Here is a 14,769-nt window from a genome sequence, read left to right as displayed (position 1 = left end):
ATCTCCCTGGGGTGGGGATGGGGGCACGCACAGGGATCTCCCTGGGGGGTGCACACAGGGGACTCTCCCCTGTGGTGCTGGTGGCTCCTGGAGACCAGCTGAGCCTCCCTACTATAGTTAGCAGCAGCCCCTCTGCGATGCTTCGCGCTCCGCTCGGGAGGCGATTTCCAGCCTTGGCCAGACTTCCATTTCCCTCACTGCTCGTGGCTGCCTGCCAGGGCTCGCACAGCGACTGGGAAGCGCTGACACCTGGGGTGGGGTGGGGGGGTGGCCATGGCGAGGTGATGCTGCTCCGTGGTTCAGAGCTGGAGCTCCCCTGCGATGTGTCTGGCTCTGGGAGTGTTTTACTCATGCTTCTCCTTTGAGGGGCGGCAGCGCCCAGGAATACCCGTCCTGCCCTGCGGGGCTCAGCTCCGGCCTCTCAGCCTCCATTCAGAGCCAGAGTGGTCGGAAGGGGCGTTGGGTCCAGTGCTGGAGCCAGGGTCTTTGGTGCCCAGCACAGTTTGCTACGGAGTCCAACCCTTGTGTTTCCAGCCCTTCTGGCTGCAGAGCAGCCAACGGGTTTCACATGGACCTGAGGCAGAGCTGTTGTCCTGAGTCTGCAGGGAGCCTGAAACAATAGCTCTGAGTGGTGTGGCCTAAATTGGGCATTAACTGTGAACACTAGTGAGGACTGCCCACCTCGCCTGGGTACGCTGGGCTAGAGAGCGCCGTGTTCTCCAGACACGGGTCTGTGGCCTAGTGGGGAGCTGCCAATTTGCAAGTTGCTGATTGTATCCCCCTCGCGCCTCAGTTAGTACAAACTCCGACCCGAGTCTGCCCCGGAGGCCTCTGGCCTCAGCCCAGTGCTGCCATGTCCAGGGCTGGCTGCAGCAGCACGCAGTGGGGAGGGGGGGCTGCCGTTCCCTGGGGCTTGGGCCTGGGTGAAAGTGACACGCAAAGGGTGGGAGAACGTGCCCCGGCGTGCTGCCCCCCAGCACCCGCAGTGCTGGAACAAGCTCTGTGCTTGCTCGGTGCTCAGAGAGACTGGCAGGTTTGAGGGGGGCAAGGGCACGTTCGGTGGGGTCTGCAAACGGCTGCTGCGGGTGGCAGGCGCTGCAGAGGAGAAGGCTCTCTCCACCCACAGCGGGGGGGCGGAGCATCTGGGGCACAGCACGGAAAGGGGAGTTTGGAGTGGGGTGCTGGGGGAGCCCTTTGCTCTGTGCTGTGGGGCCCTGCTGGTGCCCAGGGGGGCGTTGGGCCGGATGGGGGAAAGGGCTGAGTGCGGGGAGCTGTGGTGCCCCCGCCCGGCACACAGGCCCACGGGTCCCTGCAGAGAGAGGGCACTCCCGGTCTGTGCTGCCCCCATGTGCTCAGCAGGCAGAGCCCCCTGCTCTGGCTCCGCCCCACGCCCATGACCTTGATTTTCTGCTCTAGATACTCCCTGCCACCCCACCCCTTCGGGAGGGAGCCAGCGAGCGAGCCCCCCCCCCCCCAGGCTGTGGGCAGAGGCTGTGAGTCAGCACTGCCCTTCCGATTGGCAGCAGCCCCCTCTCCTCTCCCGGGAGCCGCAGTCACTTAGAGCCAGCTCGGCGCAGGAAGCAGCAGCAATTAGCAGCGGCTGCAGCAGCTCCCTCCCCGGCTCCCGGCAGCTGGGGAACCTCTGGCCGAGGCCGGCTGAACGCACCAGCTTCCTGTGCCCTGCCCGCCCGGATCCGGAGCACCCAGCTCCCTGCTCCTCTCTGTGGCTCTGGGGCCCCAGGCCCTGGCTGGACACGTGCGCCAGCCGCATCGCTCCTTGCCCACGGGACCCCCGCCAATCCCACAGAGCGGGCCTCGTCGGCTCCAGGCTGGTGCCCGGAGTGCAGCCGGGCTGGGCTGGAACACACTCTGTGGCTGCCTTGTCTCCGGACTTTAAATATTCATGCCTTTGATTTCCTGCTAGCTGGTGACGGCGGGAGCTGGGCTGGGGGCAGGGGCTGGCGCAGCAGGCCCGGGAGTGCTGGCAGGCGGCGTGGCAGGGTGCGGGGCGCCGGACTGGACAATGGTCTCTGGGCAGCACGGCTTGAGGATCTCCTGACAGGTGGAGGAGCAGCTCAGCCTGTGGCGCCGGCTGCCTCGCCCACCGGGCTGCTGAGCACACGGCCCCCTCGGGTGCAGCCAGCGGCCTCGCCTGCTTCCTCTCGGCAGCTGAGCTGGAATCGGGCAGGGGCCAGGGGTTGCTCTCCAGCTGGCTGCACCGGCGTGTCCCTCCCTGTCCTGTCCTCGCCACGCTGCTTGTTATTGACTGGCTGTAACGAGTGGGAGCCTGCTGGCTCCTCGGACCCGGGGAGCGCCGGTGCACACGGGGCTGTGTGTCGCGGGGAGATGAGCTTTGACTGTGAACAGACGCTGCTGCTCCCTCCTGCCTGCTCCCGGTGACGCTCGCCCGGAGTCCCTTTGGCTGGGGGCTTGGTGCCGGGATTGCTGGGGCTGGCTCTCCCAGCGGTCATGCTGCGCTGGAGGGGGGCTGGCCTAGCCCCATGTTTCTGCAGTTCCTGCTCTGCAGGGTGCTGGCTGCCCTAGGCTCCTCGCCTCTCCAGGGGGCTGCCACCTCGCTCCCTGCTCCGGAGCCGGATTGGCCCGCCCGAGCCCCTCCAGCATGGATCTGCTGCAGAAGAGTAAATACAGCCACCTCCGGAACGAGTCAGTCTCCTCCCTGGAGGAGGCAGTGGCCGGCGTGGGGTCCCCAGGGTCCCCAGTGGAGTCCCTCGTCGCCATGCAGTCCCTGCCCGGCTCCCTGTCTTCCTCCTCCCTCAGCCCCATGCTGCCCATCGGGGAGCTCTCGTCGGAGTCCGAGGACAGCCCCACCACCCTGTGCTCCTTCTTCCCCAAAATGGCCAACCTGAAGCTCTCCTACCCCGCCAACCTACTCAGCCTGCGGAGCTTCTCGGCCGTCGGCATGAAGGAGGCGGGGAGCCTCGGGGAGCCGGCTGCCCCCGGCCCCGATTCAGCAGGGCCTGTCGCTGTCTGTCCCCAGGATATGAACAAGCTGAGCTGCGGGAAGAAGACGCGGGTGGAAGGCGGCCAGCTCGGGGGCGACGAATGGACCCGCCACGGCAGCTTCGTCAATAAGCCCACCCGCGGCTGGCTGCACCCCGACGACAAGGTCATGGGCCCCGGCGTCTCCTACCTCGTCAGGGTGAGTGCAGCGGGGCGCCCTGGCGGGGTGGGGGAGGGGCCGGGAGCAGGGCACGGACGGGGAGGGGCTGTAGGGGCCCAGCTGCCTGAGCCGCCCCAGCAGAGAGGCCCCTGGGCAGGGCAGTGTGTGGGGAGCTCGCCCTGCCGATCCAGCACAGATGGCACTTTTCCCTTTGTGCACTGCCCTCCAGGATCGGATCTTGGGGGGCCCATGCCGGGCGGCCAGGGAGCAGGATGGGGCTCAGGGGAGACAACGGGAGGGCCAGTTAGGGCATGTCTCTGAACCCTGGGGCGCTGTCATTGCCTGCATGGAGGGGGCGGCCCGCAAGTGCCCGGCTCTGCGTGGCTCTGCAGTGCCGCTGCTCGGGGAGTCCAGGGCCTCAGCCCTTCACCTGAGATTTCCAAACCCCTGCTTGCCGGGGGGCCCTCCTCTGCGGGCCGGGAGGGGAGCTGCTTCCTTTGTGTGCCCAGTGGGGTTTTCTTCGCCTTTCGTGCACCTCAGCCACAGCTGGCTGCCCCTCCGGAGGGCCGCAGGTGGCACCCGGGGGCACACTGTTGTCTCTAAGCCCCTGGGCCGGCGGCTGCTGCGAGTGGAGTGGTGTGGCAGGCGGGGTGGGGGCAGCTGGGATCAGCGTGCCTTCCGAGTCTGCCAGGCAGATGCCCGCAGACGGGCGCTGTAGGAGGCAGTCAGCCCAAGGCAGCTCTCCAGCACACAGCTGCTCCATGGAGAAGTGTTGCCAGGCTCCCTCGCTTGCATTGGCACCGGCCTCTTGAGTAGCCCTGGTGCCCGTGTCCCGAGGCAGCCTCGTGCGCTGGGCCAGGAGCCTGTCGGGCACGGAGGACTTGCCGAGCAGATGCAGGTGGCCAGGAGCCTTCCCCCTGCCTGTGACCCAGCACAGCCCGTCAGACCCGCTCCCAGCCGGGGGTCCCTCCCGTGGTGCCCGGCACCCCTGGTCACTCCATGCAGGGACCCCTGCCCTCCGTCCCACGGACGTTTGGTTTGGCAATGGGGGGCTTCGTCGGAGCTGCCTCTGGAGACTTCAGCTCCCAGCATGCTTTGCTGCCTGGCCACTCGCGCGGAGGTGGAGCACTGCATGCTGGGATCAAAGTCTCTGGGCTGCGCCATCTGCTGGACCACCCTTTACCCCCACGTGCCTTGAACGGGGCATGCCCAGCCATACCCACACAAGGAGGAGTCCGGTGGCACCTTAAAGACTAACAGATTTATTTGGGCAGAAGCTTTCGTGGGTAAAAAACCAATTCTTCAGATGCATGGAGTGAAAATTACAGAGCCAGGCATAAATATACTGGCACCTGAAGAGACGGGAGAACCAGTGTTGGCAAGGCCAATTCAGTCAGGGTGGATGTGGTCCACTCCCAGTGACTGATGAGGAGGGGTCATACCTGGACCCAATCCATGGGTGCTGCGTAAAACCTGCACGGGGCCCTAGGGACAGCCCCCAGGACATGCTGGTCAGCCTCCCACACTGGCACCGCAGCACTGGTGCCATGCGGCAGAGGGCAGCACCGAGCCAGACTCGCATGTGCCTAGAGTACAGTACCCCAGCTCTCTGCTCCGAGAGACGCCCTCAGCCGTGGTCCTCCTGGCCGTCTCCCTCCATGGTGTGTGCTCAGCCTGCAGAGCCACGGGCGTGGTGGGGCACTTCCCCCTGCGTACCAGCTGGGCTGGCCTTTTCCTGTTTGCCTCATGCTTTTCAGCTTGGCTGGCCACCCTGGTGCCTGCTACTGAGTGCTGCCTCGGGGGCTGGGGCAGGACCGGGGAAGGGGGCTCAGCTTCCCACACCCAGCTCTGCCGGGCAGCCCCCTGCTCCCCGCAAGCTCTGCTGACGCAGCTCACAGCCTGGGTGTGTCTGTCTAGAGTATGTGCAATGCATTTGGGGCACCCAAGGGATGCTGGGTTCCTCCTAATAACTCCCTGCGATGCCTGGGCTGGGGGCTGGATGTGTGCAGTGGCTGAGCTGCCCTGGGGCCAGGGGTGTGTGCAGTGGCTGAGCTGCCCTGGGGCCAGGGGTGTGTGCAGTGACTGAGCTGGCCGGGGGCTGGATGTGTGCAGTGGCTGAGCTGTCCGGGAGCCGGGCGTGTGCAGTGGCTGAGCTGTCCGGGAGCCGGGGGCTGGGTGTGTGCAGTGACTGAGCTGCCCTGGGGCCAGGGGTGTGTGCAGTGACTGAGCTGCCCTGGGGCCGGGGGCCAGGGGTGTGTGCAGTGGCTGAGCTGCCCTGGGGCCGGGCGTGTGCAGTGGCTGAGCTGCCCTGGGGCCGGGCGTGTGCAGTGGCTGAGCTGCCCTGGGGCTGGGGGCTGGGTGTGTGCAGTGGCTGAGCTGCAGCAGGGGTGGGTTTGGCACCACAGTTTTGCTGGGATCTGTGTGGTGAAATCCCCCAGGGGATGCCTGGGGGGTGTTGGCATCTCAGGGATGGTGCCCCAGAGCCAGGCACCAGCCCAGAACCCTCCCCTAGAGAAACACAGGGAGGAGGGTTCTTTAGCGCTGTAGTATTTCTGCTCCACACCTCCCCATGTGAGCCCACGGGGGGTCGTGGGGAGCCGTGCATGGCCCTCGATGAGGCCAGCCAGTGCCCCTGTTCCACCCCTGCAGCTCACCCTACAGAGCTGTGGGGCTGGGGGGGGCCCCGAGTGCTGAGCTGGTGCAGGGGCCTGCCAGCATTGGGGCTGGCGGGAGGGGCTGGGCTGTGCCATTGGGCTGACCCCTATCCTGCCGTCTGATGCGCTCTCTCACTCTCTCTCTCTCAGTACATGGGCTGCGTGGAAGTTCTCCAGTCCATGCGGGCGCTGGATTTCAACACCAGGACTCAGGTCACCAGGTGAGCCGCAGGCGCTCGGACGCTGGCTGTGGGCAGAGAGGCCTCACGCTGGGAGGTGCACCCGCACGTACCCCCTGTGCTGATGCCTACAGGCCCGGAGGGTGGGTTCTGACCCAGTGCCCTGCGGCTGAGCTGAGCTCGGGGGAGCAGGGCGGGAGCCACTCTGGGCCCAGAGCATGTCCCATGGTGCCCCTGCCCCCCACCGGTGCTGCTGGGTGGCAGCTGCCAAGGAGCATGCTGGGGTCTGAACGGCAGCTGCAGAGGCGGTGCCAGGGAGACCGGTGCTTCCAAGTGAAACCAGACGCTCGCTCCAGCCTCTGCCAGACAAAGGAGGCCCCGGCCGCATCCCCCCCCCCCCCCCCCCGCCGGGCCCCCCCCCCCGCCCCCCCCCCCCCCCCCCGGCTGGGCCCCGCTGGGCCAGCCTGGAGAGGATGGTTTGGGGACTCTCAGGATGGGAGTCCCTTCCCAGCCCCTGCCCCCTTTCTGCACCCAGCCCACGACCCTTGGCCCCTTTGCGCAAGGCTCGTGTGTATGAACGACTGCACCCTCTTTGGGGGGCAGGGCCGATCCCCCTTGCAGAGCCGCTTCCAGGCCTTGGGCTAGGGGCCTGTCTCCTTGTAGCTTCGCTCACCCCATCTGTGCCTGCCCTCCCAGCACTCGGGTCTGTGTGTCACCGGGCCCTGAGGGAAGGGCTACTGCGGGGGGCTCATCGGGGGAAGTGGCTGGGGCCTGGCCGCTCCCTGGGGCTGCCCTGACTTTGCCCTGTGGTCCCCGCAGGGAGGCGATCAGCCTGGTGTGCGAGGCAGTGCCCGGTGCCAAAGGAGCCGTCCGGAGGAGGAAGGTAAGGCCAGGCCGAAAGGCAGTGCACTCTGGCCGTTGGAGCAGGAGCCCAGAGTCTGGGCAGTCCTGACGCTGACTCCCTGGGGCCAGGAGTGGGGGTGCAGAGGCAAAGGGCCAGGACTTGGCTCCTTCGCCTCGCACACACTTATGCTCTTACCCACTTGCCCCAGGGAGGCAGGAAGGACCAGCCCCCGCTCAGCTGGGTCAGAGCTGGGATTTGACCCCGGGTTCTAGGAATCAGGCAGTGCTGGTGTCTGGCAGGAGGCTTCGGCGGTGAAACTGGGGGCTGAGAAGCCCTTGTGTTTGCAGAGGGGGAAGGGAGGGTGCCCGTGCATCCCCCTGCTCCCCCCCTCATCTATTGGAGCAGGAGCCTCCAGCCCCTGTGGCTGCCCCTGGCAGTGGGATGGCAGCCACGGCTGGGCTGGGATAGGCCCCCCGCTGCGGGGGGCTGATCAATAGCGGCCCTGTCTGGCGCTAATGGAGGAGCGAGGCTTCCCCCGCTCAGTGCACAGGGCGCCCTGCTGCTGGTTAATGGATGTGAGGTGGGGGGAGATCGAGTACTAAGCCAGGCCGGAGGGGCTGGGCTGCTGCCTTTCTGGGACGGTGGGGCCTGCACGGGGGCCGGGCTGCGAGGGAGCTGGTGTGACTGAGCCCAGGGCCTTGGCGCACTCTGCTGTGGAGAGGCTCCCAGGTCGCTCCGTGCCAGGCCTGGGGCTGCCTGGGGGTGGTAGATGCGAAGTGCTGAGCCCTGGGCGCTCGGGGGCCCACCTGGGCAGTGAGGGGGGGTCTCGGCCCCAGCCCCCTAGCGGACGGTCTTTTGCTTCCGCAGCCCTGCGGCCGCTCACTGAACTCCATCCTGGGCAAGAGCAACCTCAAGTTTGCCGGCATGCCCATCACCCTCACAATCTCCACCAGCAGCCTCAACCTCATGGCGTCCGACTGCAAACAGGTGAGACTCGCCGGGGCCCAGAGCACCCTCCCCGCCTGCTCTGGTTGGGGAGCAACCCGCCCCTGCCTACCCAGTCTGCAGCTCCGCTCCCTGTCTACCTGGGGGACACAGGCCAGGCCTGCCCCTTGCACCCTGTGTGCTGGGCCCCCTGCAGAAGGTCACTGGTTCGACCCAGGCCCATGACGCCACAATACGGGGCACTGTGCAGGGCAGGTCCATGGCTGCCAGCTCCGGGGGGGTGTCCAAAGGCCAAGTGGAGACCCCACGTCACTGGGGGTACCTCCCCCCCACAGGCATCCCTGGCTGGGCAGAGCAGCCGGGTGCTGTGTCTAACCAACGGCTCTCTCTTCCCCACAGATCATCGCCAACCATCACATGCAATCCATCTCCTTCGCCTCAGGGGGGGACCCGGTGAGTAAGCAGCTGGGGGCCTTTGCTCCGTGTCCAGGTTCCCCTGATGGCTGGGCTCCATTCCACCTCCGCCCAGGGCTCCCTCAGGGGGGAGGGGGGCTCTCCCCCTCGGCTGGCCCACTCGTGGTGCCGTTCTGACCCAAGCCCCTGCATCTGGCCGGCACCCCCCTTACTGCCCCAGCAGGGGTGAGCCGCGCCAACAGGGCTGGCTAGCAAAGCAGGGCCGGGCTGGTGCCCTGGGACATCCCCCTGGCCTCTCATCCTCACACTGGGACTGGCATCGGTGTGCTGAGCACTAGGCTGTGGGCGACGGGTAGGGGTGGTGCGCCCCCCCCCCCAGCACCTGTGCTGCCACCACCTCACCCGCTGCATCTCCCCCACAGGACACTGCAGAGTACGTTGCCTACGTTGCCAAAGACCCCGTCAATCAGAGAGGTGAGTGACTCGTGCCATTTCCTGGCCGGCTGGCGCAGCCATTAACCCCACTGCTGCTGGATGCCTGCCTCGGCCCCGCGCTATCCCCCAGCCAGCCGGGGCCACGAGAGCTGGGTTGGCCGCCCCCCTGCACTCCCCAGGCTGCGCTCGCAGAGACGCCCTGACTGGCTCTGGGCCTGCAGCAGCAGTTGCTTTGCTGGGGCCCTGCTGCCAGGGGTGGGTGTAACGAGAGCCTGGCAGTGCCGTGTGCGTGTGCGTACGTACGCATGCGAGGTCCCTCGCTCTGAGCCCTGCCTTTGTTCCCCCTCCAGCCTGCCATATCCTGGAGTGCCCCGAGGGCCTGGCGCAGGACGTGATCAGCACCATTGGACAGGCCTTCGAGCTGCGCTTCAAGCAGTACTTGAAAAACCCCCCAAAGCTCGTAACTCCCCATGACAGGTATGGGGGGGAGGCAGTGCCTCAGAAGGGTGCTGCAGGGTGGGGGAACACCTGGAGCTCCCTGGGCGGCTGGCGGGGCTCTGGGCAGGATGCACTGGCTGAGACAAGGAACACCAGTGCCCTTGGTGAGGCGCCGGGTACTGAGCCAGCGGGGGGAGCGCGGCAGAGCTGGGGCGCATTGCCGCTCACCTAGTGCTCCCTACCCCCTAGGATGGCTGGGTTTGACGGCTCGGCCTGGGACGAGGAGGAAGAAGAGCCATCGGACCACCAGTACTACAACGACTTCCCCGGCAAAGAGCCACCCCTCGGGGGCGTGGTGGACATGCGGCTGCGTGACGGCGCCAGCGTGGCACAGACGCCCAATCACCTGGGGGCAACGCTGGTAAGCACTGCTCGTGGGGGGCGAGGGTGTCGCTCCCACCAGCTCGTCCCACTGCACCCCTTCCCAGGGCCGTGCCAGGCGGGTCCCTTGGTGCCAGCTCGGGGGGGAGCTGCCATCCCCAGGGTGCGGCCAGAAAGAGGGGAAGCAACTCAGGGCTGAGCTGCGGGCCTGGGGCCACCTGGCCAATGAGTCCCTCTTGCTTGGTCAGACCCCAGGGTGAGACCTGGCAGGGTACGTCCATGCACAGGGGACACTGCCTGTTGCCAGTCAGCAGTCGGAACAGGATGGGTGGCAGATGGTCAGGCTGGAGGCCATGGAGCTGGGCGCTGTGGGCACGGGGAGGAGAAGGGAGCAGTCTGAGCCTTGGCTACTCACCGCCTGTCTCTTCCTCCTGCAGCCTGTGGGCCAGATGTCCAGCGCAGAGCACGACCCCCGGAAGCAGCACCCTCCTGCCCAAGGTACCGGACCACACACAGCTGTGCCACAGGCTCCCTCGCCCACCTGCTGGGGGGGCCGCCTGGCACGGCGCGGCTCGGACACCTCACTGCCCCGCGCGGCAGTGCCAGCTCTAGCATTGCCTCCCGGCTGCCCTCCGCAGTGGGACAGGCTAATCTCTGAGCATCCCCTGTGTGTGCCAAGGCCGGGAGCCGAATGCCCCAGGGCTTTCATGTCCCTGGGGCCGGTTCTGCATCATCTTTGGGCTTGCCAGGATCACATGGAGCAAATCAAGGGATCCCAGCAGAGTGCGGGGCTGCCCCCAGCTGGGGTCTCTGCCGGCAGTCCCTGGGGTAACCCAAGGCCCAGCAGGGGGGTGTTGGACCCTGTAGCTGAGGTGGCGGGGGAGGTCTGGCTCTCGGGCTGGCAAGCCCTGCTAACTGCAGCTCCCCTCCATGCAGGAAGGGATAAATACGCCCCCGGCGCCGGCCCAGCCCTCCGCACCGATCTGTTTGACGACCCGTCCTACGTCAACGTGCAGAACCTGGACAGGTCGCGCCAGGCCTCTGCCGCCAGCATCCCGGGCACGGCCAACGGCAGTGCCCAGCGAGACCTCTTCGACATGAGTGAGTGGCGGTTGGCCCGTCCTGCTGGCATCTGCCCCAGCTCTGGGCTGGCATTGACTGGCTCTGCGTGGCGTGGGTGTGGGCTCTGTGTCCATCCAACCCCTGCTCCTCTCCCCCCGCAGAGCCCTTCGAGGACGCCCTGCGTGTCCCGCCCACGGTGCCGGTGGGGCTGCCGCCGGCCCAGCTCCTGGCCTCCATGGAGGAGCAGCTGCGGCGGGAGCCCTGGTACCACGGGAAGATGAGCCGCAAGGAGGCGGAGAAGCTGCTGAAGGTGAACGGGGACTTCCTGGTGCGGGAGAGCACCACCACACCGGGCCAGTACGTGCTGACCGGGCTGCAGGGCGGGCAGCCCAAGCACCTGCTGCTGGTCGACCCCGAGGGAGTGGTGAGTCGGCCCTGGGGCCATGGCGGGGGGGCTCCCTTCCCCAGTCCTACAGGCTTGGCGCTCGAGGGAAGAGCTGGGGTGCCGGCTGGGCTGCCCCCCATGGGCTCCTGGGTCCTTGTGTGTGAGAACGATTGACAGGAGCCCTGCCCAGCTCCAGCCTTGGCTCCCGCTCAGCCCCATGGGCCCTTAGTCGCCCCCCCGCCAGAGGTGGGTATGGCCACCCCTCCCTCCTGGAGATGCCTCAGCCAGGTCCTGCAAGGGAACCTCTCTGCGAGGTTTGTGCTGCCATGTCTCATTTGGTCACAAGAGGGCGCACGTGCCTCCTGGTTCCACCCACTTCCTGGCCATCCCCTGAGCCCCGTTTCTGGCCCCTGCAGGTGCGGACGAAGGATCATCGCTTTGAGAGCGTCAGTCACCTGATCAGCTACCACATGGACAATCACCTGCCCATCATCTCGGCGGGCAGCGAGCTGTGCCTACAGCAGCCCGTGGAGAGGAGACTGTGAGGCGTGGGTGGCCTCGGCGGAGCCCCCCAGGCCCTGCCCACCCTGGCCTGCTCATCCCCTCTCTGCCAGCAGGGCTCTTGGACTGTTTCAGCCGCTGCTTCCCCAGGAGGCCCTGGGGCTCCCCGTCTCTCCGCCATGAGCTCAGACTCCCTGGGCTCACACCAGCCCCTCCGGAGACAGAGCAGAGGTGGAGGTGGCCGGGGGAGCCGGGGCTGGGCAGAGGGCGGGGGCCTGTTTCTGCATCCAGGGAGCTGCACCAGCCACAGCTCCACCTCTGCTAGCACCAAACTCCAGCCTGGGCGGCTGTGTGCACTGCTCCGAAGGCCAATTGCAACCACACACACTCGCCCTCGCCCCGCGTTCATCCCCCCCCTCGGGCAGGGCGGGTGGGAGGGAGCCTGCCCTGACCGCCGAGTGCCTGCTGAGCCTCTGTGAGGAAGGTGAGGGTCAATCCTATTGGCTCAGAGGCCTGCCTGTCTGGAGGTTGCAGAGCGCTCCTGGCCCCCGCCCTCCCCGAGAGGCAGCTCACCCCAGCAGGGAAGGGCTGGATTCTCATCTGCCGTTCCCCTGCAATCCCTAGGGGCCAGCACCCATGGGTGGCACCACCTGCGTGATCCCTTTGGGAGAGCCACCCGCACCACAGAGCAGCGCCATGGCTCTTGCTGCACAGAGCGAGAACAAGGGAGATTTTCCCCAGAGGGTGGGAGTGGAGGGCCCCCTGCCCTCCCCAGGTGAACCCGGCCCTCTGCTCTGCGAAGCCCAAGGCTGGGCCGGCCGCACACCGAATGTACCCGATCACTTTACGTATTAACTCTGTGCCTTGACCCTCCACAGGTCCCAGATACTTATGCAAAGCAGTTGGCCCTGGGGCGGGCTAGGGAGAGCAGTCAGCCCACCCTGGGAGCACAGCCCCTGTCCTCACGCAAGGCTCCCAGAGGCCACAGCCAGGCCTGGTCCCGCCTGTCCTGCTGGCTGGAAGCAGAGCTCAGGTGGCCCCTTCTGCAGCAGGCTGCTCACAGTCCCACTCCTCATCCTGGAAGGCAACTCCCAGCCTGTGTCCAGGGAGGGGCATGGATGGAAATGAGATGGGGTAAATGGGGTTCTCCATAAGCGGGCAAGAGCCCCTTGGCCCCCCTGCCCTTGGAGGGGAGCAGTGCTATACACTACGCCCTTCTGCCCCTTGGGCAGGGTGTCACAGCCAGTTCCCTGTACTCCAGCTCGGTCTGGGCCAACCACGCAGCCAAAGGAAGCACGTAGCACCCAACAAGATTGCAGCCGGAAGGGGGGAACCAGAACTCCCCACATCAGGGGACAAGACAGCTGGCCTGAGCCCTGCTGCTGCTCCCCAGCCAGCGCTAAGCAGTGTCCGCCGGGAGCAGCCTCCTGGGCTTCCCAGGCTCTGCTGCAGTGGCAGGTGAGCCCTCTCCCTGCAGGGCATGAAGCCTGCCCGCCCCTGGGTCTGCACGGTGTGGGGGGATCCCAGTGTTGCATGCACATTGTTCTACTCTGACGCCAAAGTGTAACCCTCCCCCTCACGCCTCCTGCTCCCCCGAGAGGAGTCAGCCTGGGCTCAGAGGGGGGAGGGTTTTGCTTTCTCCCCTCCCCCTTCTCTCTTTCTCCTTTATATGGGTTTGATTTGTTACCAGGTCTTGATTATACCAAAGGAATTGGATGGTTATTATTAAAGTTAGTATTTCTTTAATGCATGGCTGTGAGTGGCTCCTCGTCTGACATGAGGGGAGGGGTCCGTGCAGGAAGGTACATGCTGCATCTGTGTCCAGCAGCTGCTCCTTATCCAGGGTACACGGGGCGTGTGCTTGGCTGAGGGGTCTCTGAGCCAGTGGGCTGATGCTTTGTCCCTTGGGCCCCAGCAGCCCCTCTCCTAGTGTTATACCAATAAAAACTAGCAGGATCTTATTAAAGGGGACAAGATAAAGATGCCACATTTATTATGATAATTTGATTTATGACCAATAACTAATATCTTAATCCTTTATACACACACATTATACCTAATACCTATACATACACACACACACACACACACACACACACACACACACACATCCATCAGATGTTCTGCAGCTGCTGCATAGTTACCAGTCCTGCTTGAGTCTATGGCTTGAGTTTGCAGCTTGGGTTCGTAGCCAGGAAAGCCGGGCACAAGGACGAGCTGGGTCTCTGTTGGGCGCACCGATGCCCTTCCATGTTGGCAGCAGAATGTTACCCTCCTCCAAAGTCTCCCATCTCACCCATCCTTTTTGTAGGCTTTAGTTTGAATCCAGAGTCTATAGGTCTTGTTGTGTCACGCTGCCTCTGGGTTTGGTGATTGATCACCCGTCAATGGCAGACATGACTTTCAGCCTGGGACCGGGCTTTGATCTTCCTTCTATTGGACCTTTTCTTTTTAGGGTGGATTCTTCTTACTTTGTTAGGGCTCTTGTCTGCATCTTCAGCCATTGGTGTTTGAACTCTATTTAATCAGGACAGGCTGGGGCTGGAGGTTGAATCCATCATCCATACATCCCTCATTCACACATCTAAACTAATAAGATTACAGCAGGGTTTGCAAAAATGAAGGTTGCAGCAAGCCCTTACAAAATGGAGTAAGCGTTGTAAAATGGGGTTTGAATTACAATATGGCAAACAGTGAACAGAAGTTACACTGTAGGCAAGTGTAATAAATGGTGAACAGAAGTTACAATACTGAAACAGTGCAAGTCTCAGGCTAGGTCTACACTACAGCGGGGGGTCGACCTAAGATACGCAACTTCAGCTACGTGAATAGCGTAGCTGAAGTGGCGTATTTTAGGTCGACTTACCTGGCTGTGAGGACGGCGGCGAGTCGACCGCTGCCGCGCCGCTGTCGACTCCGCTACCGCCTCTTGCCGCGGTGGATTTCCGGAGTCGACGGCAGAGCCATCAGGGATCGATTTTATCGCGTCTTCACTAGACGCGATAAGTTGATCCCCGATAGACCGATTGCTACCCGCCGATCCGGCGGGTAGTGAAGACGTGCCCTTAGTGATTTAAGCAGGAATTGGATTGATAGTGAAACTTACAAAGGCAGCTGACTGAACAGCTAGGGCTCTTAACAAGCATCTTAATTGTTAATTAGCCAGTTACTGGGGTAACCAGTTTTATGAATGAATATTGTTTCATTCATAAAACTTTACTTATGAAGTTACATTAATAAAGTGAACAATTAAAAACAATTTCATTCATCAGTTCTACACTAGGCTCTTAGACCCTCAGCTTTACATGGCCAGTAACTGCCCCTGCTCGGCCTCCCCTGCCCGAGCTCTCCCCGTCGGGCGGCTGCAAATGAGGTAACATCCCAGCAGCGCGGCGCCCGCCCCAGCCCTG

The 14,769-nt window shown here is 64.5% G+C and overlaps 1 protein-coding gene across 8 annotated transcripts in view; it reads left to right on the top strand.

Moving 5' to 3' along the window:
- The window catches only part of SHC1 (SHC adaptor protein 1), a 23,134-nt gene extending 10,029 nt beyond the window's left edge, over positions 1-13,105 (top strand). For 6 of the 8 annotated variants that reach the window (XM_026658122.2, XM_026658120.2, XM_026658118.1 and 3 more), the window contains 12 exons: positions 2,999-3,160; positions 5,926-5,996; positions 6,774-6,837; positions 7,666-7,785; positions 8,143-8,196; positions 8,580-8,631; positions 8,943-9,069; positions 9,280-9,451; positions 9,849-9,909; positions 10,348-10,512; positions 10,635-10,897; positions 11,275-13,105. In XM_026658122.2, coding sequence (XP_026513907.1) covers positions 2,999-3,160; positions 5,926-5,996; positions 6,774-6,837; positions 7,666-7,785; positions 8,143-8,196; positions 8,580-8,631; positions 8,943-9,069; positions 9,280-9,451; positions 9,849-9,909; positions 10,348-10,512; positions 10,635-10,897; positions 11,275-11,403 — 1,440 coding nt within the window. In that variant the 3' untranslated portion in view covers positions 11,404-13,105. Of the gene's footprint in view, positions 1-1,232; positions 3,161-5,925; positions 5,997-6,773; positions 6,838-7,665; positions 7,786-8,142; positions 8,197-8,579; positions 8,632-8,942; positions 9,070-9,279; positions 9,452-9,848; positions 9,910-10,347; positions 10,513-10,634; positions 10,898-11,274 lie in introns of those variants that run through there. The other 2 variants (XM_024203139.3, XM_024203138.3) reach the window with 2 other exon arrangements.
- Positions 13,106-14,769: the final 1,664 nt, after the last annotated feature.

This window comes from Terrapene carolina, unplaced genomic scaffold (assembly GCF_002925995.2).
Source record: "Terrapene carolina triunguis isolate 2854851 unplaced genomic scaffold, T_m_triunguis-2.0 Scaffold397, whole genome shotgun sequence".
In the NCBI taxonomy this organism is placed as follows: domain Eukaryota; kingdom Metazoa; phylum Chordata; order Testudines; family Emydidae; genus Terrapene; species Terrapene triunguis.
The sequence above is the reverse complement of the archived record's forward strand: the minus strand, read 5'-3'. Positions and strand labels throughout refer to the sequence as shown.